Source organism: Gallinula chloropus (assembly GCF_964237585.1).
Source record: "Gallinula chloropus genome assembly, chromosome: 2".
Classification (NCBI taxonomy): Eukaryota; Metazoa; Chordata; class Aves; order Gruiformes; family Rallidae; genus Gallinula; species Gallinula chloropus.
Window position 1 is genome coordinate 108,020 of NC_140086.1, and position 19,446 is coordinate 127,465.

General features: G+C 66.0%; 2 protein-coding genes across 2 annotated transcripts in view; one reads left to right on the top strand and one right to left on the bottom strand.

The window, feature by feature from the left end:
* LOC311205737 (maestro heat-like repeat-containing protein family member 1) overlaps positions 1 to 1,654 on the top strand; it is a gene marked incomplete at its 5' end in the record, with an annotated part of 78,676 nt that extends 77,022 nt beyond the window's left edge. Inside the window, one exon of the mRNA XM_084280233.1 lies at positions 934 to 1,654. Coding sequence (XP_084136359.1) covers positions 934 to 1,019 — 86 coding nt within the window. The 3' untranslated portion in view covers positions 1,020 to 1,654. The remainder of the gene's footprint in view (positions 1 to 933) is intronic.
* A 591-nt stretch (positions 1,655 to 2,245) lies between these two features.
* BOP1 (BOP1 ribosomal biogenesis factor) overlaps positions 2,246 to 19,446 on the bottom strand; it is a gene marked incomplete at its 5' end in the record, with an annotated part of 80,358 nt that continues 63,157 nt past the window's right edge. The window contains 13 exons of the mRNA XM_084280234.1: positions 2,246 to 2,534; positions 2,668 to 2,775; positions 4,433 to 4,517; positions 5,775 to 6,063; positions 6,195 to 6,375; positions 6,729 to 6,861; positions 10,183 to 10,252; positions 10,360 to 10,440; positions 11,459 to 11,620; positions 12,637 to 12,849; positions 13,574 to 13,675; positions 14,272 to 14,389; positions 14,499 to 14,653. Coding sequence (XP_084136360.1) covers positions 2,381 to 2,534; positions 2,668 to 2,775; positions 4,433 to 4,517; positions 5,775 to 6,063; positions 6,195 to 6,375; positions 6,729 to 6,861; positions 10,183 to 10,252; positions 10,360 to 10,440; positions 11,459 to 11,620; positions 12,637 to 12,849; positions 13,574 to 13,675; positions 14,272 to 14,389; positions 14,499 to 14,653 — 1,851 coding nt within the window. The remainder of the gene's footprint in view (positions 2,535 to 2,667; positions 2,776 to 4,432; positions 4,518 to 5,774; positions 6,064 to 6,194; positions 6,376 to 6,728; positions 6,862 to 10,182; positions 10,253 to 10,359; positions 10,441 to 11,458; positions 11,621 to 12,636; positions 12,850 to 13,573; positions 13,676 to 14,271; positions 14,390 to 14,498; positions 14,654 to 19,446) is intronic.

Sequence of the window (19,446 nt, forward strand, 5' to 3'; positions counted from 1 at the left end):
ACTAAAAAAGGAAAAACTATCTTTCCGTTGGCTCCACGGGCCCTTCCAGAAGAAAGAGGGGCTGTCTGAGCCCAGCAAGTGAAAGATAATCCGCCCGCCTGTGAGTAATCGCTGGAGCGAGCGCGGGGCTGGAGCGAGCGAGGGGGCTGCGCACGCGGCCCCGGGGTCCGCAGCGGGGCTGGGGTTGGGGAGGGGGGGGTGTGCTGGTGGAGCCCACCCTGGGGCACCCCCATGGAGGAGGATGGATGGATGGATGGATGGATGGATGGATGGATGGATGGATGGATGGATGGATGGATGGATGGGGTGGGGGTTTTTGGGCTGGGGGGGATGATGCTCGGTGAGGATGCAGCGAGCGGGCGGTGAGCCCGGGGTGTTGGGTGGGATGGGGAAGAAGAGGGGGGTCAAGTGGAGGAGGAGGAGGGGGGGGTGAAAGGAGGGAGGAGGGGGGGGGCTCTCCCGCTCCGGGTAAACAAGCTACTGGAAAAATGTTATTAAGAGTTTGACTGGTAGGAAAAACTACCTGGATTGTTTTTCGTGCTCCCGGGAGCCGTTCCAGGCGTTGGGAAACTGGTGCTGATAGGGGAGGGAGGATTTGGCCCCGGCCGCCGTCTGCGCAGCCCCACGGGCCCCCCCCCAGCTCCCGGCCCCCGCGCTGGCCCCGGACCCCCGTGCTGGGGCCCTTCGCCTGCCCTGCTCCTGGTTCTGCGGCACCGTCCTGCTGCTGTGGTATTGGGGTGTCTCCCCCACCTCCCCACAACCCTGGGGGGCTCTGGGGGGGTCCTGGAGCTGGGGAGGGGGATGGCAGCACGGGGAGTGGAGGTTGTGCTTCTTGGGGTGATGGAGCGGGTGGTGGTGGCTGGTGGGGGGGGGCATGGACACCCCCCAGCCCCCCCACGCCCCCAGCCCCATGTCTGTGTCTGCCCCTTCCAGCTCTCAACCTGCTCCTGAAGGATCCCGTTCCCGGCGTCCGTGTGAAGGTGGCGGAGACGTTGGGGCGCCTCATCCGGATCCTGTGAACCCCCCACCATGGGGACCCCCCCACCCCACCCCCCCAAACCCAACCCTGGCTCCTCCGCAGCAATAGCTGGGTCGGCTCCTCGCCACCAGCCCCACTCAGAGCTGGGGGACCCCACCCCCACCCCCCCAAAACCCCGCACTGCCACGTCTTCCTGCACCCTCGAGCACCCACCCGGGGCCCCCGCGGCAGCTCCAGCGTCTTCCTTGGCTCCCACCGGCCTCGGGGAGCCCACCCGATCCAGCACCCCACTCCCACCCCCCCCCAGTCACCCCCACTCCAGGTCCAGCTTGGCCCGGCGCTGGCACCGCGGTGGCTGGGGGACACCAATGGGCGCCCAGGCCGGCTTTTGGGGGGAGGGTCTCGGGGAGGGAAGGGGCTGCAGCTGGTCCAGAGCCACAGGCTGGCAGCATCCCCCCCACTCCCGGCTGAGCAGGATGGAGCTGGAGCCCCCCTGGCTGCCTCCAGCCCCTCAGCCCCCCCATGCTGCTGCTCCCCCATGCTGAACGCAGGGCTCTGTCCCCCCCCGACCCCCCTGAACCCCCCTGACCCCCCGGGGCTGCGCTCAGTGGGTGTGACCATCCCGCGACCACGTGTACAGAGACATATTTTTAAATAAAGCTCTTTGCTCCTCGAGCGCTGGGGTGGGGTGAAGGGGGGAGGGATGGGGGTGGTGGGGGTCCCCCCAGCCGTGGGGAGCTCCCCCAGTTGTTGGAGATGAAGCTCAGTGCTGGTCCTGGCTCTCAGAGCTGGTCCTGCCCTGAGCGTGGTGCTGGCGATGGCACCAGCAGCCTTGGCCTGTTGTCAGTAGGGCCCAGAGTGAACGAGCTGGGGTAGGGATCTGCTGCTGGGAGGGCGGTGGGAGCGACTGGTGCCCAGTGCCGTGGGGATTGGGAGGGGAATGGGAGCTGCTGCCAGCACCCAGTGCCATGGAGTGGGTGCTGCAGCCGCCTGGGACTCGGTGGCTCCACCGCGAGCGCCGGGCTCTGGCATGGCACAGCGGCGCCCGTTGGGCTCCGGTGCATGAGGCTGGGTCAGAGCAGCACCGGACTCACCCACCAGCCCTGGGGGGGGTTAATTGGGGACCCCCCCCAGCTTGCAGCCAGCACTGTGCCCATACATGGGGGGGGTCAGGCTCTGCCCCCCAGCCTGCTGACCCCAGGGGCTGGGTGGGTGACACTGGGTGCTCTGGTAGAGCCGGTAACGTGGGACGAGGCGGCACAGGAGTCTGTCCAAAAGGGTTTAATGAGAAAGGCCACAGGGTGGGGGAGGCGGCAGCGGCGGTGGCGGCGGCACAGCGCGGTGGTCCTGGTGCCCACTGGTGTGGGGCCGGGTGATGCCGGCACCGGCGCTGGGCGGCAGCTACGTGTAGAGCCGGATGGTGCCGTCGGCACCGGAGGAGAAGACCCAGGGCTGGGTGGGGTGGAAGATGACGTCGAGGACACCCAGGTCCAGGGTCAGCGTGTGGCCCTTGAGCACCTTCACGGGCACCAGCAGCGGGTTCTGCAGCAGGTCGCTGTTGGGGGGGGACACAGGGGGGGTGACAGGTCAGTGTGGGGCTCCGGCTCCCGCCCTCTGACCTCCCTGGGGTGCCCCAGAGTCACCCCCCTGAGTGCTGCACCCCCTCCCTCCCCAAGGCAGCCACGTACTTGTAGACCATGCCGTGGCAGACGATGACGGTGCCGTCGTCGGAGCCGGAGGCGAAGAGCGGGTAGTGCCTGTGGAACGCCACGCTGCGCAGGGCCTTCTTGTGGTGCCTGGACAGGGGGGGCACGGGGTCAGGGTGGGCATGGGGTCAGGGTTGGGGGGACCCTCTGCCCTGGGGCTCCATCCCAGCCAAGGGCTGTCACCAACCTTCTTGCCATGAGACCACCGCGGGTCATGGGCATCCCACTGCCCCCCAGCACCCCCAGGTCCCTCTCCACTGCCCCCCAACAGCCCAGTCCCCAGCCCATACTGGTCTTTGGGGTTGTCCTGCCCCAGATGCCAGACCCTGCCCTCGTCCTTGTCACATCTCATGGAGCTTCTCCCTGCCTGGCTCTCCAGCCTGGCTGAAGGGCAGCACGGCCCCGAAGGGGGTCAGCTGCACCCCCCCGCCCAAAATGTGCTGACCCCGTGCTCAGGCCCCTCGCTCAGGCCATTGATCATACACTGAGCACCCAGTGGCCCAGTGCCAGCCCTGAGGGATCCCCCCAGAGCCAGGGCTCCAGCCCCAAGAGAACCCCCCAGATCCAGGGCTCCAGCCCCAAGGGATGCCCCCAGATCCAGCCCTCCGACCCTGAGGGACCCCACCAGATCCAGGCCTCCAGCCCCAAGAGAACCCCCCAGATCCAGGGCTCCAGCCCCAAGGGATCCCCCCAGATCCAAGCCATCAGTCCTGAGGGACCTCCACAGATCCAGGCTGCCAGCCCCAAGGGACCCCCACCAGATCCAGGGCTCCAGCCCCAAGAGAACCCCCAGATCCAGGACAGCAGGCCCAAGGGATCCCCCCAGATCCAGGCCACTGGCCCTGAGGGAACCCCCAGATCCATCCCTCCGACCCTGAGGGACCCCCCCCCAGATTCAAGCCTCCAGCCCCAAAGGACCCCCATGGGCTTCATCCATCCCTCCAGCCCCAAGAGAGCCCCCAAGATCCAGGCTGCCAGCCCCGAGGGATCCCCCCAGACCCAGGCCTCCAGCCCCATGAGACCCTCCCAGATCCAGGGCTCCAGTCCCAAGGGATCCCCCCAGATCCAGGCCACCAGCCCCAAGGGACGCCCCCAGATCCAGGGCTCCAGTCCCAAGGGATCCCCCCAGATCCAGCCCTCTGGCCCTGAGGGACCCCCCAGATCCTGGACACCAGCCCCAAGGGACCCCCACGGGCTTCATCCATCCCTCCAAGCCCCAAGGGACCCCCCAGATCCAGGGCTCCAGCCCCAAGGACCCCCATGGGCTCCATCCATCCCTCCGGCCCCAAGGGACCCCCCCAGATCCAGGGCTCCAGCCCCAAGGGACCCTCATGGGCTCCATCCATCCCTCCATCCCCAAGGGACGCCCCAGATCCAGGGCTCCAGCCCCAAGGACCCCCATGGGCTCCATCCATCCCTCCATCCCCAAGGGACGCCCCAGATCCAGGGCTCCAGCCCCAAGGACCCCCATGGGCTCCATCCATCCCTCCATCCCCAAGGGACCCCCCAAGATCCAAGCCTCCAAGCCCCAAGGGACCCCCCCAGATCCAGGGCTCCAGCCCCAAGGGACCCCCCATATCCAGACCACCAGCAGCACCGGCTGCTCCCGGCACGTCCCCCACGGGCTCCATCCCGCTGCCAGGGCCCAGGAGAGGGAAGAGCCCCAGGGTGGCGGCACAGGGGGGGTCTGGGGGGGCATGGGGGGGCTAAGGGGGAGGGGGCAGAGCCTGGCCGCCCCGGCGCTCACCGCAGCAGCTGGTAGGGTCTGGTGGAGAGGTCCAGGTCGAACCAGGCCAGTTTGCTGTCGTAGCTGCCGCAGATGACGTTGTCGCCTACGAGAGGGAACGCGGCACTGCCGGGGGTGCCGGCGAACACCGGGGGGGTGTCCAGCCCTGGATACACCCCCAGGGGCTGTACCCCCATCCCAGGGTGGGGATGAACACCGGGGGGGTGTCCAGCCCTGGATACACCCCCAGGGGCTGTACCCACATCCCAGGGTGGGGATGAACACCAGGGGGGTGTCCAGCCCTGGATACACCCCCAGGGGCTGTACCCCCATCCCAGGGTGGGGATGAACACTGAGGGGGTGTCCAGCCCTGGATACACCCCCAGGGGCTGTACCCCCATCCTGGGGTAGGTAGGTGGGGATGAACACTGAGGGGGTGTCCAGCCCTGGATACACCCCCAGGGGCTGTACTCCCATCCCAGGGTGGGTACATGGGGGCGAACACCGGTGTCCAGCCCTGGATACACCCCCAGGGGCTGTACCCCCATTCCAGGGTGGGGATGAACACTGAGGGGGTGTCCAGCCCTAGATACACCCCCAGGGGCTGTACCCCCATCCCAGGGTGGGGATGAACACTGAGGGGGTGTCCAGCCCTGGATACACCCCCAGGGGCTGTACCCCCATCCCAGGGTTGGTACATGGGGGCAAACACCGGTGTCCAGCCCTGGATACACCCCCAGGGGCTGTACCCCCATCCCAGGCTGTGTAGGTGGGGATGAACACTGAGGGGGTGTCCAGCCCTGGGTACACCCCCAGGGGCTGTACCCCCATCCCAGGGTGGGGATGAACACTTTGGGGGTGTCCAGCCCTGGATACACCCCCAGGGGCTGTACCCCCATCCCAGGCTGTGTAGGTGGGGATGAACACTGAGGGGGTGTCCAGCCCTGGGTACACCCCCAGGGGCTGTACCCCCATCCCAGGGTGGGGATGAACACTTTGGGGGTGTCCAGCCCTGGATACACCCCCAGGGGCTGTACCCCCATCCCAGGGTGGGAAGGTGGGGGGTGAACACTGAGGGGGTGTCCAGCCCTGGATACACCCCCAGGGGCTGTACCCCCATCCCAGGGTTGGTACATGGGGGCAAACACCGGTGTCCAGCCCTGGAAACACCCCCAGGGGCTGTACCCCCATTCCAGGGTGGGTACATGGGGGCGAACACTGGTGTCCAGCCCTGGATACACCCCCAGGGGCTGTACCCCCATCCCAGGGTGGGGATGAACACTGAGGGGGTGTCCAGCCCTGGATACACCCCCAGGGGCTGTACCCCCATCCCGGGGTGGGTGGGTGGGGGTGGTGGCCGTACCTCCTGGGTGGATGGCCATGCTGGAGACCCACTTGCAGTTGGCCATGAGCTTCTTGGTGAGCTCCTGCTTGAGGAGGTTGTAGACGCGGACGTAGCGCTGGGTGGCCACGAAGAAGTAGGGCCGGAGGGGGTGGAAGAGGACACACTGCACCAGCCCCTTGCTGCGCCGGAAGGGGTTCTGGCTCCAGCGTTTGCTGGCCTGGTGGATCAGCACCTGCATGTTCCCGTTGTCCGACACCACGCTGGCAAAGTAGTCGCCTTTGCCGTGCCACGTCACCTGCTTCACTGCCTGTGGGTATGGGAGAGGGGGGGACAACCCCATAGCAAGACCCCAAAGGCACCCAAAGCATCCCCAGGGGTGCACCTGCCACCCCAAAGGAGCAGCCCCCCCTGTTTTTCCCCCTCTCCCCAGTCTCCAACCTTGCTGTGCCGGATGATGAGCCGGATGCCTTTGCCGTGCTCCTCCGGCGTGGCCGTGTCCCACCGCACGGGCTGGACCCGCTCCTCCTCCGGCGCCACGTAGGACTCGAGGAGCTGGTCGGTGGCCCCGTAGAGCAGCTTGTCCCCCAGGCAGGGGTTCACCAGCAGCACCGACTGCTCCCTGCGGCGTGGGAGGGCGTGAGCGCGGCACGGGGGGGAAGCTGGGGAGAGGGAACCCCTCCGGGGAGCCCCACGTGGGGCTGGGGACACGGGGAGGGGGGAGTGGGGATGCTGCAGGCAGCTGGAGAGGGAGGAGGAGGGAAGGTGCAGGGGGAGCCCTGGGGGAGGCTGGTGGGGACCCCTGGGAGGAGGAAGGGGGCGTGAGGGGAAGGAGGCTCTGCGCCCCGAAGCGCGGCCACCCTCGCTGCCCAGGGGGTGTGTGAGGGGGGGACCCATGAGTTTTGGGGTGCTCCCAGGCTGGGTGTGGGAGAGGAAAGGTGTCGGGTGGCGTCCTGGCAGGGGACAGACACTCACACGGCCACGGCGACCAGGCAGACGGTGGGGTTGGGGTTCCAGGCGACGCTCTTCACCACGCCGCCCACGGGCAGGGTCTTCATGCAGCGAGCGGTGCTGACCTCCCAGAGCCGCAGCGTGCCGTCGTCGGAGCCTGCGGGACAGCGCGGCGTGGGACGGGGACCAGGGCACGGGGCAGGGGCTCAGCTTGGCTCAGCTCAGCTTGGCTGCCCTGGGCTCGGCTCAGCTCAGCTTGGCTCAGCTCAGCTCAGCTCAGCTTAGTTCAGCTTGGCTGCCCTGGGCTCGGCTCAGCTCAGCTTGGCTCAGCTCAGCTCAGCTTGGCTCGGCTCAGTTCAGCTCAGCTCAGCTCAGCTTGGCTCGGCTCAGCTCGGCTTGGCTCAGCACAGTGTGGCTTGGCACAGCTTGGCTCAGCTGGGCTCAGCTTGGCTGGGCTGGGCTCGGCTTGGCTCAGCTTGGCTCAGCACGGTGCGGCACGGCACAGCTCAGCTCTGCTTGGCACAGCTTGGCTTGGCTCAGCTCAGCACAGCTCAGCTCAGCTTGGCTCAGCTGGGCTCGGCTCAGCTTGGCTTGGCTCAGCTAGGCATGGCTGAGCCTGGCTTGGCTTAGCTAAGCTCGGCTCAACTCAACTTGGCTCAGCTCAGCTCGGCTCGGCTCAGCTTGGCTCAGCTCAGCTGGGCTCGGTTCGGCTCAGCTCAGCTCGGCTGAGCTTGGCTCAGCACAGCTCAGCTCAGCTTGGCTCAGCTTGGCTTGGCTCAGCTTTGCTCAGCTCAGCTCGGCTCAGCTTGGCTCGGTTCAGCTCAGCTCAGCTTGGCTCGGCATGGCACAGCTCAGCTTGGCTCAGCACTGCCTGTCTTGGCACAGCTTGGCTTAGCTCAGCTTGGCTTGGCTCAGCTCGGCTCAGCTCAGCTTGGCTGGGCTCAGCTCAGCTGGGTTTGGCTGGGCTGAGCTCAGCTCAGCTCGGCTTGGCTCAGCCTGGCTCAGCTCCGCTTGGCTGGGCTCAGCTCAGTAGAGCTCAGCTCAGATCACCTCAGCTGGGCTGGGTTGGGCTGGGCTGAGCTCAGCTCAGCTCGGCTTGGCTCAGCCCGGCTCAGCTGAGCTTGGCTGGGCTGGGTTGGGCTGGGCTGAGCTCAGCTCAGCTCGGCTTGGCTCAGCCCGGCTCAGCTGAGCTTGGCTGGGCTGGGTTGGGCTGGGCTGAGCTCAGCTCGGCTCGGCTTGGCTCAGCCCGGCTCAGCTGAGCTTGGCTCAGCTCAGCTCAGCTCAGCTCAGCTCAGCTCAGCTCAGCTGGGCTCATCCCATCCCCGAGCCCACGGGGAGCGCACCCCCTGCCCCTGTCCGCAGCCCTGGGGAGCAGCGTGAGGGTCTCAGCCGTTCCCCGGCAGCCTCTTGGTGCCACAGCAGCTCCCGGCACCGTGCAGGCACCGCGCAGGCGAGACGTGACCGGGGGCTGCGGCGGAGGAGCCACCCCCACCCCGCTCCCCCGGCACCGCGTCCCTGCCCACGGCTCCCCTCCCGACACGCACGGCTCCGGCCAGCGCAGCTGCTGTGCTGGCGGCGTGCCCGGCTTGGCTCAGCTCAGCACAGCACGGCACAGCTCGGCACGGCTCGGCACGGCACGGCATGGCACGGCTCAGCATGGCATGGCATGGCACAGCATGGCATGGCTCGGCACGGCATGGCATGGCATGGCATGGCACAGCTCAGCATGGCATGGCATGGCATGGTACAGCTCAGCATAGCTTGGCACAGCTCGGCACAGCTCAGCATGGCACAGAACAGCACTGCATGGCACAGATTGGCATGGCACAGCACTGCATGGCACAGAACAGCACTGCATGGCACAGATTGGGACAGCTCAGCATGGCACAGCACAGCACTACATGGCACAGCTTGGCACGGCATGGCACAGCACTGCATGGCACAGCACAGCACTGCATGGCACAGGTTGGCACGGCATGGCACAGCACTGCATGGCACAGCACAACACGGCTCAGCACAGCTCAGCTTGGCATGGCACGGCACAACACAGCACAACATGGCATGGCATGGCACAGTGTGGCATGGCACGGCTTGGCCCAGCTCAGCACGGCACAGCTCAGCCCGGCACAGCACTGCATGGCTTGGCACGGCTAGGCATGGCACAGCACAGCATGGCTCAGCACAGCACGGCTCAGCACAGCTCAGCATGGCATGGCACGGCACAGCTTGGCATGGCATGGCACAGCTCAGCTTGGCATGGCATGGCACAGCACGGCACAGTGTGGCACGGCACAGCTCAGCATGGCTCAGCACAGCATGGCTCAGCACAGCTCAGCATGGCATGGCATGGCACAGCTTAGCACGGCGCGGCTCAGCATGACACAGCACTGCATGGCACAGCACGGCACGGCTCAGCACAGCTCAGCATGGCATGGCATGGCACAGCTCGGCATGGCTTGGCACGGCATGGCACAGCCCGGCATGGCTCAGTACAGCTCAGCATGGCATGGCTTGGCACAGCACGGCACAGCACGGCATGGCACAGCCCGGCACGGCTCAGCACAGCTCAGCATGGCATGGCACGGCACAGCTCGGCATGGCTTGGCACAGCACGGCACAGCACAGTTCGGCAGGGCTTGGCACAGCACGGCACAGCTTGGCACAGCACGGCACGGCTCAGCACAGCTCAGCATGGCATGGCATGGCACAGCTTGGCACGGTGTGGCACGGCACGGCTCAGCACAGCTCAGCATGGCATGGCACGGCACAGCTCGGCATGGCTTGGCACGGCACAGCTCGGCACGGCACGCAGCCCATCCCGGCCGCGAGCAGGCGTGGCGGGAGCAGGTAGCCGTCGGCACCCGCGGTGTCCCCGCGGCTCGGGGTTATTTTTAACGCCTGATCTCAGCCGCGCTCCCAGCGCCGGGCCAGGAATTCCATCCACGTGGTGCAAGCGCCCGGCACCGCGGCCACCGGCAGCTGGCAGCCCGCAGCCTCCAGCGCTATAAAAAGCACATGTGCCTCAGTGGGCTGTTAAACCGCCATCTGCTCCCAATCTCCAGCCTCCGGCCAGCCGCGCGCGGCTCCGGCGCTCGCCGGGCTCCAGCCTCACTTTCTCCACTGCGGAGCGGGACGGCCGCCGCCGCCGGCTCCTGGGTGGGGTCCTGAGCGCGGCTGGAAAAACCCGGGGAGCCGCCACGGCTGATGCTTTTTGGAGGCCATGTGGTTGGCTGCGGGACGTGTGCCGCCGGCTACGGCTACGGCAACCGCGGGGCTCCCCGGGGATGATCCCGACCTCCTATCCGGGTGTCACCCCGACTGATGGGAATTTGGGGGGGTGGGTGTTCCCGGAGCCCGGCCCCCCAGCTCTCAAACACACACCAGGGTGTGGGGTGACGGTGCGACCGGCGCCAGTGCCGGGGGGACATCGGCAGCGCCCGGTGTGTCCGGGCTGCCGCGGTGCGGGGTGGATCCTTACCGGAGACCAGCCACTGCCCGCTGGGAGAGATGCCGAGGCAGCGCACCAGGCTGCTGTGCCCGCGGTAGACCTGCCAAGGGAGAGGGGAGGTGGGTGAGGGTCCCTCAGGAAGGAGGGGGGCCCCGGCACAGCCCCCTGCCGCCAGCACAGCCCCGGCGGCGCGGCGCGGCCACTCACCAGCGCCTGGACGGTCGGGAAGGGCTGCAGGTCCCGCGGCTTCGGCAGCTTCGGGATCAGGTCCTCTGGGTCCACGTTGACCTATGAGAGGCGGCGGGAGGTGAGATGCAGCCGGGGAAGCGGCTCCAGTGGCACCGGCACAGGCACCGGTGATACCAGCACAGGCTCCGGTGGCACCAGCACAGGCACTGGTGATACCAGCACAGGCTCCAGTGGCACCGGCACAGGCACCGGTGATACCAGCACAGGCTCCGGTGGCACCGGCACAGGCACCGGTGATACCAGCACAGGCACCGGTGATACCAGGACAGGATCCAGTGGCACCGGCACAGGCACTGGTGATACCAGCACAGGGTCCGGTGGCACCAGCACAGGCACTGGTGATACTGGCACAGGCTCTGGTGCCCTGAGCTGAAGGTGCCCCGAGCTGAAGGTGCCCCAGGACAGCTGGTGATACCAGCACATGCACTGGTGATACCGGCACAGGCTCTGGTGGCACCAGCACAGGCACTGGTGATACCAGCACAGGGTCCAGTGGCACCAGCACAGGCACTGGTGATACCAGCACAGGGTCTGGTGCCCCAAGCTGAAGGTGCCCCAGGACAGCTGGTGATACCAGCACAGGCACTGGTGATACCGGCACAGGATCTGGTGGCACCGGCACAGGCACCGGTGATACTAGCACAGGCTCTGGTGGCACCAGCACAGGCTCCAGTGGCACCGGCACAGGCACTGGTGATACTGGCACAGGCTCTGGTGCCCCGAGCCAAAGGTGCCTCGGGACAGCTGGTGATACCAGCACAGGCACTGGTGATACCGGCACAGGCTCTGTGGTGGTATCTGGTGATACCACCACAGGCTCTGGTGGCACTGGCACTGGCTCTGGTTGTGCCACCAGGCTCAGGGCTGGAAGGTGACCCTATGGCATCACCATCAGCCATCGGTGTGGCTCAGGGAGTCAGCATCGGTGTCGCGGGCGTGTGAGCCCTTTGGGAGAGGCGCTCTGACCGCGGTGCCGCCGGTGTCGGGGCGGCATTGGGGGAGCCCTGAGCTGAAGGTGCCCCGGGCCAGCGGTGTGGGGGGCAGGGGCAGCCCTCACCCTCATCTTCCTCTGGCGTGGGCAGAGGTAGAGGTCGAGGCAGCGCTCGAAGCGCTCGTGGATGAAGCGGGAATAGGCCGGCACAGCCCGCAGGCACCGGTACTGCCGCGGCACGAAGTTCAGCCGCCGCTCCGCCGGCTCCTGCTGCTCCCAGGCCAGTTTCTGTGGGACAGAGGGGATGGGGGTCAGGACCCCCCCCCAAAACACAGCGAGGTGACGCTGCCCCAGCCCCCACACACCCCCCTTTTCCCCACCCCAGATCCAGCAGGAACCAGCCTGGAGCTGGTTTCACACCGCACCGCGCGGCGAGACACCGCGCTCACCCGGGCGCTCCGCGGCCTCTGCCAGGGTCTGGCTCCCAGTTATCCCCACGGCTCTTCCCCTGTGCTCCCAGTTACCCCCACGGCTTTTCCATGTGATCCCAGCTGCCCCCATGGCTTTTCCCTCCGGCTCCCAGTTCCCCCCACAGCTTTACCCTTGTGGCTCCCAGTTACCCCCACGGCTTTTACCTCCAGCTCCCAGTTACCCCATGGCTCTTCCCCTCCAGCTTCCAGTTTCCCCCACAGCTTTATCCTTGTGGCTCCCAGTTACCCCCATGCCTTTTCCCTCCATCTCCCAGTTACCCCCACGGCTTTTCCTTCCAGCTCCCAATTACCCCCACGGCTGTTACCTCCAGCTCCCAGTTACTCCATGGCTCTTCCCCTCCAACTCCCAGTCACCCCCACGGCTTTACCCCTGTGCTCCCAGTTACCCCCATGGCTTTTCCTTCCAGCTCCCAGTTCCCCCCACAGCTTTTCCCTCCATCTCCCAGTTCCCCCCCCCCACAGCTTTACCCTTGTGGCTCCCAGTTCCCCCCAGGGCTTTTCCCTCCAGCTCCCAGTTACCCCCACGGCTTTTCCCTCCAGCTTCCAGTTTCCCCCACAGCTTTACCCTTGTGGCTCCCAGTTACCCCCACAGCTTTTACCTCCAGCTCCCAGTTACCCCATGGCTCTTCCCCTCCAACTCCCAGTCACCCCCACGGCTTTACCCCTGTGCTCCCAGTTACCCCCATGGCTTTTCCCTCCAGCTCCCAGTTCCCCCCCCCCCAGCTTTACCCTTGTGGCTCCCAGTTCCCCCCACGACTTTTCCCTCCAGCTCCCAGTCCCCCCCCCCAGCTCTCCCCCTGCAGCCCCCCTCACCTCCTCCTCGCTGAGCAGATACTCAGGGGGGGGGTTGTAGGACTCCTCGTGTCCCGGCAGCTTCATCTTGGGCGCCGGGACGTGCATCTTGTGCCGGCCCAGGATGGAGCCGGGGTCCTCGTGCGCCCACAGGTCGTAGTAGGTCGGGGTGTCGTCCTTGGGCTTCCGGGGCTTGATCCAGCCCATCTTGATGGCATGGACCAGTTTGGAGACCTGTGGGGCAGGGAGGGGTCAGTCCCGGGGTGCTGGGGGTGTGGGGATGGGGTGTGTGGGGTGGGGGCGGGGGGAAAGGTGCCGAGCGCAGCCCTGGGAGCCCTGGGAAGGGGCTGGAGGAGATGTGGATGTGGTGGGGCTCTGGGAAGGGGCTGGAGGAGACGTGGATGTGGTGGAGCCCTGGGAGCCCTGGGAAGGGGATGGAGATGTGGATGTGGTGGGGCTCTGGGAGCCCTGGGAAGGGCTGGAGGAGATGTGGATGTGGTGGAGCTCTGGGAGCCCTGGGAAGGGGCTGGAGATGTGGATGTGGAGGAGCTCTGGGAGCCTTGGGAAGGGGCTGGAGATGTGGATGTGGTGGGGCTCTGGGAGCCTTGGGAAGGGGCTGGAGATGTGGATGTAGTGGGGCTCTGGAAAGGGGTCGGAGGAGATGTGGATGTGGTGGGGATCTGGGAGCCCTGGGAAGGGGCTGGAGGAGATGTGGATGTGGTGGAGCCCTGGCAGCCCTGGGAAGGGGATGGAGGCGATGTGGATGTGGTGGAGCCCTGGGAAGGGGCTGGAGATGTGGATGTGGTGGAGCCCTGGCAGCCCTGGGAAGGGCTGGAGGAGATGTGGATGTGGTGGGGATCTGGGAGCCCTGGGAAGGGGCTGGCTGGAGGAGATGTGGATGTGGTGGGGCTCTGGTCACAGGCAGCTCCTGGTTTGTGCCCCAAAGCTCAGCCCTCACCTTCTCCTTCTCGATGAGGGACGGGATGAAGCTCCGCTTGTCCGCCGGGCGGTTCGTCACTGGGTGGATCATGACCTCGTGGGTGAAGAAGTCCACAGAGGGCTGGGGAGATGGAGACACGTGTGACTGGTGATGCCATCACATCCCATTCCCATCCCCATCCCATCCCCATCCTCATCCCCATCCCCATCCCCATCCCCATCCCCATCCCCATCCCCATCCCCATCCCCATCCTCACCCCCATCCCCATCCCCATCCCATCCCCATCCAATCCCCATCCCCATCCCATCTCCATCCCATCCCATCCCCTCCCCATCCCATCTCTATACCCATCCCCATCCCCATCCCCATCCCCATCCCCATCCCATCCCATCCCATCCCCACCCCATCCCTATCCCCATCCCCATCCCCATCCCATCCCATCCCCATCCCCATCCCCATCCCATCCCCGTCCCATCCCCATCCCCATCCTCACCCCCATCACCATCCCCATCCCATCCCCATCCCATCCCCATCCCCATCCCATCCCTATCCCCATCCCCATCCCCATCCCCATCCCCATCCCCATCCCATCCCATCCCATCCCATCCCATCCCATCCCATCCCCATCCCCATCCTCATTCCCATCCCATCCCCATCCCATCCCATCCCATCCCATCCCATCCCATCCCATCCCATCCCCATCCCCACCCCCTCACCTCATAGGGATCAAAGTTGACATCCCCAAACTGTCCCCTCTGGAGCCGCTGCACCAGATCCACCTGCTCATCCGTCAGCTTCACGTCGGCTCCCGTCAGCTTGTCCTGCACCGTGCGCCTGCGGAGAGCCGGCGCTGGAGCTGGGCCGCGGCACCCGGCTCCGGCGGCGGCGCAGAGCCGGCGTCACGCCGCTCCCCACCCCGCCGGGGCTCCCCGGCCGCGCTCACCAGTAGTCGGGGTTCTCCATCTTCTCCAGGAACACGTCCAGCTCGTCCTTGGTGCGGATGGGCTTGTAGATCCGCTTCCCGTCCAGGTCGTAGCCGATGTGGGGGAAGTCCTGGTACCATTCCATGGGGATGTTGCCCACTGTGTTGCGGATGTCCTGGGGGAGAGGGGAGAGAGAGGAAGGGGTGAGGATGTGAGGGGATGCACCCCTGGGTGCTGGGAGGGGAAAAAGAAGCAAGGAAAGGGGGGGAAATGGGAAAGCTGCATGATGCCGACCCCCCACCCACATACAGGCATCCCATCCCATCCCATCCCCATCCCCACCCCCATCCCATCCCATCCCATCCCCATCCCCATCCCATCGCCATCCTCACCCCCATCCCATCCCATCCCATCCCATCCCATCCCATCCCATCCCATCCCATCCCATCCCATCCCATCCCATCCCCATCCCCATCCCCATCTACATCCCTATTCCATCCCATCCATCCCCATTCCCATCCCCATCTCTCCATCCCCATCCTATCCCCATCCTCATCCCCATCCCCATCCCATCCCATCCCATCCCATCCCATCCCATCCCATCCCATCCCATCCCATCCCATCCCATCCCCATCCCCATCCCATCCCATCCCATCCCATCCCATCCCCATCCTCATCCCCATCCTCATCCCCATCCCATCCTACTCCCATTCCCATTCCCACTCCCATTCCCATTCCCATTCCCATCCCATCCCCATCCTGTCCCATCCCCATCCCACAGCATGGCACAGGATGGCACAACATGGCACGGCACGGCACAGCACGGCGCACGCCCGGCAGCTGCTGCCTTCCTCATCTGCCAGTACCAGGAGCCGGCGGCTGCCCGCAGCACAGCCCTGGCTCCATCCCTCCCCTTGGCTCCAGGATCCACATGTGGCTCCGGATCCCACCGCGCTGGCCTGTGGCATCTCCGTGCGGCAGTGGCAACCGTTCCGGAGATGCCACCGGGTTCCATGCGCCCGGTGACAGAGGAGCTGCCCCCTGACCCTCGGGATGCCGGGGGAGATGGGATGGATGGAGCATCGGAGCTGCTCCACTTCCCTTCCTGGGAGGATGGGGGCAGGAATCTGCCCCCTGCGGCTGCTCCGGAGCCCCATCCTGCTCCGGAGGGGCGGGATGTGGTTGGGGATCAGGTAGGACCAGGAGCAGGAGCAGGATCAGGATGAGGATCAGGATCGGGAGCAGGGACAGGAGCAGGATAAGGAGCAGGAGCAGGATGAGGATCAGGAGCAGGGACAGGAGCAGGAGCAGAAGCAGGATCAGGGACAGGATCAGGATCAGGATAAGGAGCAGGAGCAGGAGTGGAAGCGGGAGCAGGACTAGGACCAGGACCAGGATCAGGACCAGGACCTGCCTTGCCTGGAGCTGGGAAGCCCAGACTGGGCGCCTCTTCCCAAAGGTTGGCTCAGCTCAGCTCCACCAGGAGCTGTGGCCTCGGCGCAGGAATCCCTGGGCGCAGTGAGTGCCAGATGGGATCAGGGCTGCCCTGGATCCCTCCCTGCGCCAACCCTGAGGTTGGGATCAGGGCTGCCTTGGATCCCTCCCTGCTCCAACCCTGAGGTCGGGATCAGGGCTGCCCTGGATCCCTCCCTGCTCCAACCCTGAGGTTGGGATCAGGGCTGCCCTGGATCCCTCCCTGCTCCAACCCTGAGGTCGGGATCAGGGCTTCCCTGGATCCCTCCCTACTCCAACCCTGAGGTTGGGATCAGGGCTGTCCTGGATCCCTCCCTGCTCCAACCCTGAGGTTGGGATCAGGGCAGCCCTGGATCCCTCCCTGCTCCAACCCTGAGGTTGGGAATACATCCAGCCTGGATCCCTCCCTGCTCCAACCCCGAGCTCCCGGGGCTACCCATGGGGGACCACATCGACACCGTGGCCACCACGGTCGCCACGGCCACCACGGCACGCTGCCAGGGCACTCAGCGCCTCCTGACCCCCAAACCCTGCACAGCACCAGCACAGCCAGGATGCTCCACGCACCCATCTCACACCATGAACAGGGGCTGGGCAGTGACGGTGCCGCGGTGCCAGACCCGGGGGCTCAGCCATACGGGACACGGTGCCACCACGGCACCGTTAATCCCCATCATCAGGATCCACGTCCTCCCCCAGCCCCACAACACGGAGCAAATCCCTCTCAGACAGAATTTCTTCGAGTTTCTCAGCCGGTGCCGGAGCAGCGCGGTAGCCAGAGCCCTCCGCTCGCCTCCCACCCACCCACCCACCCACCCACGGTGCCGGCAGCGCGGCTGCGCCCCGCGTCGTTAACACATCGCCTCCGGAGCGGAGCGAGTGTTGGAGGTGGGGGGGGGAAGCTGGAGCCCCAGGAGCAGGGAGGGGGGAACGACTGCCGTCACTCAGCCTCACGTCTGGAAGTTGTTCTTGGATGGGCCCTGGGCATTCCTAGACGCGCATTCCTGGCAGCCCCAGAGCCGCGGCGGAAAGATTCTTCTCTCCAAAATATCCGGTCCACGTGGAGGAGAAAGGGGGACGGGGCACGCTCAGCCCTCCCACCACCCACCCCGCGGCACCGTGCCTGGAGAGGGGCCGGTGGGGCACTGGGCATCCCCTGGGATTGTGGTGGGAGGGTGTTCTGTGGGTATCCCCCCTCCTCACCCCCCTGAAGGTGACCGGAGAAGGCTCAGCACCCCCAGGTGTATTCCCCATATGAGTGGGGGGTCTCCAGGGTGCCCCCAGCACCTTTTTCGGGGAGGGATGCGTGGCAGACCTCAGGGGGGATGTCACCACAAGCACCCCAAGCACCTCAAGCATGGCTCTTGGGTGGGCAGGGAGGCTCTCCAAGCCAGGCAGAGCCAGATCCTAAAGGGACCGGGAAAGGTCAGCGGCACCGCGGCCCAGCACCGCGCTCCGGGGACGCAGGCAGCCGCGGCAGGTCCTCGGTGGCAGAGCCGTGGCGTCACTGCGGCGCAGCCAGTTCAAGCTTCCAGGTAATAAAGCCCATGGCTGGCGACCACAGCGGGGAATTCCAGGCTCCCTGCGCCGGGCTCTGCCGCCCTGGCACAGCCGGCAAGACGCTGGACACCGCGGAAGCCAGAAGAGTCACCGAGCCTGGGATTGGGACGCAGCAACGGCCACAGCCCAACATCCTGGCTGGTTTCACCCCGGGGCTTCCAGAGCTGGAGCCAGGTCTGGTGTTCTGCCCCGGAGCCAGGGACCCGTCTCCATCCCGGTGCGGCACCGGAGAAGCTGGGCCGCAGGGAGACGGAGGGACAGAGGGACAAAGGGACAGAGGGACACACGTCTTCCCCAGGAAGGTCAGCGCAGCAGGGAAAGCGCCTGGGGGGTGGAATCGCACTTGGATAGAAGGTGCTAGAGAAAAGCGAGCTCGTTAGCGGGGCTAAACGAAAGCAGATGCCTCCAGGAGCCGGCGCTTCCAAAGCACAGCCGGCGCGGTGCGAGGAGATGACAGTGCTTTGGATTCCAGGAGCCCTGAGCCCGGTGATTGACCGCGGTAGCGCCCGGAGAAGGTGCAGAGCACCGGACCCCCGTGTGAGGCTTCTGCTGCTCGGGGTGGGGATGGGATGGGATGGGATTGGGATGGGACGGGAATGGGACATGAGACTTCCCAGCAAACAGCAGCTCCCGGTCGCGGCCAAGTGAAAAGCGCCGCTCACCGCGGCACCACATCAACTCGGTGCACCCCAGGGCCATGACGTGGCCGCGCCGGATGCTGGCGCCGCAACCGCTGGCACCGCGGGTCGCCAAAGCTCTGTCGGGCCGCGAGCTGTGCCCGGGATGGAGAGGGAAAAGTGGGATTCCTCTGGGCACAGGCAGGGCGGGCAGCATCCCACCGCCACGGTGGCTCTTGGACGCGGTTATGGTGCCGGCACAAGGCAGCCTGAGTTGGGAGGCTCCCCGCCAGCCCCGGCCCTCGGATGTCCATGGGTTCCTGGTGTGGGAAGGGGAGTGGGGGGTAGTTTGGGGCAGGTGGCAAAGTCGAAGGTTTGTGTGGGCTTGGGGGAGCCAGCGCGGTGACGGGGATGGGATACGGGGATGGGATACAGGGATGGGTTATAGGGATGGGTTATAAGTATGGGTTAGAGGAATGGGATACTGGGATGGGTTATAGGGATGGGTTACGGGGATGGGATATGGGGATGGGTTATTGGGATGGAATATAGGGAGGGGATATAGGCATGGGTTATAGGGATGGGATATAAGGATGGGATATAGGCATGGGTTATGGGGATGGATTATAGGGATGGGATATAAGGATGGGATATAGGCATGGGTTATGGGGATGGGTTATAGGGATGGGATATGGGGATGGGATATGTGAATGGGTTATGGAGATGGGATACAAGGATGGGACATGGGGATGGGATACGGGGATGGGACATGGGGTGGGATATGGGCACAGATTCCGGACACGCGCTATGGACATGGGTTACAAGGATGGTTTACAGGAATGGGTTATAGGGATGGGTTCTGGACAGGGTTCTGGGGCCAGGAGCAGGCTCTGTGCTTGCAGACGCCCATCAGGCCCTGGCGACACAACTGCCGCTCCGGCTGTGCCGGGAGGAGAGCGCGGCACATGGAAGCAGCCTGGGCGGAGGCGGCCCCGCAAGGGTTAATCCCTCCCTCTCTGCCCCATTAGCAGCAGGATGGATCTGGTGCTGCTGCAGGAAGGGGAGGGAGCGCTCTGGGGGTCTCTGTGCTCTCGGGGGTCTCTTTACGCAGGGACTAATCCTGAGCAGGAGCCCAGGCCCCCAGCCCCCAGCACGGGGGCGATGAGTCCCCCCCAGCCCTATCCCAGGCACAGGCTGCCCATGAGCCCCCCAGCTCCCTCCCCGCCACAGAGACCCCCACAGACCCCACTGCCGGCACCCACCTTCCCGGCATCGGTGTGGTCAAGGACGACGTGCCAGCCCCTATGTGCTCCGCACG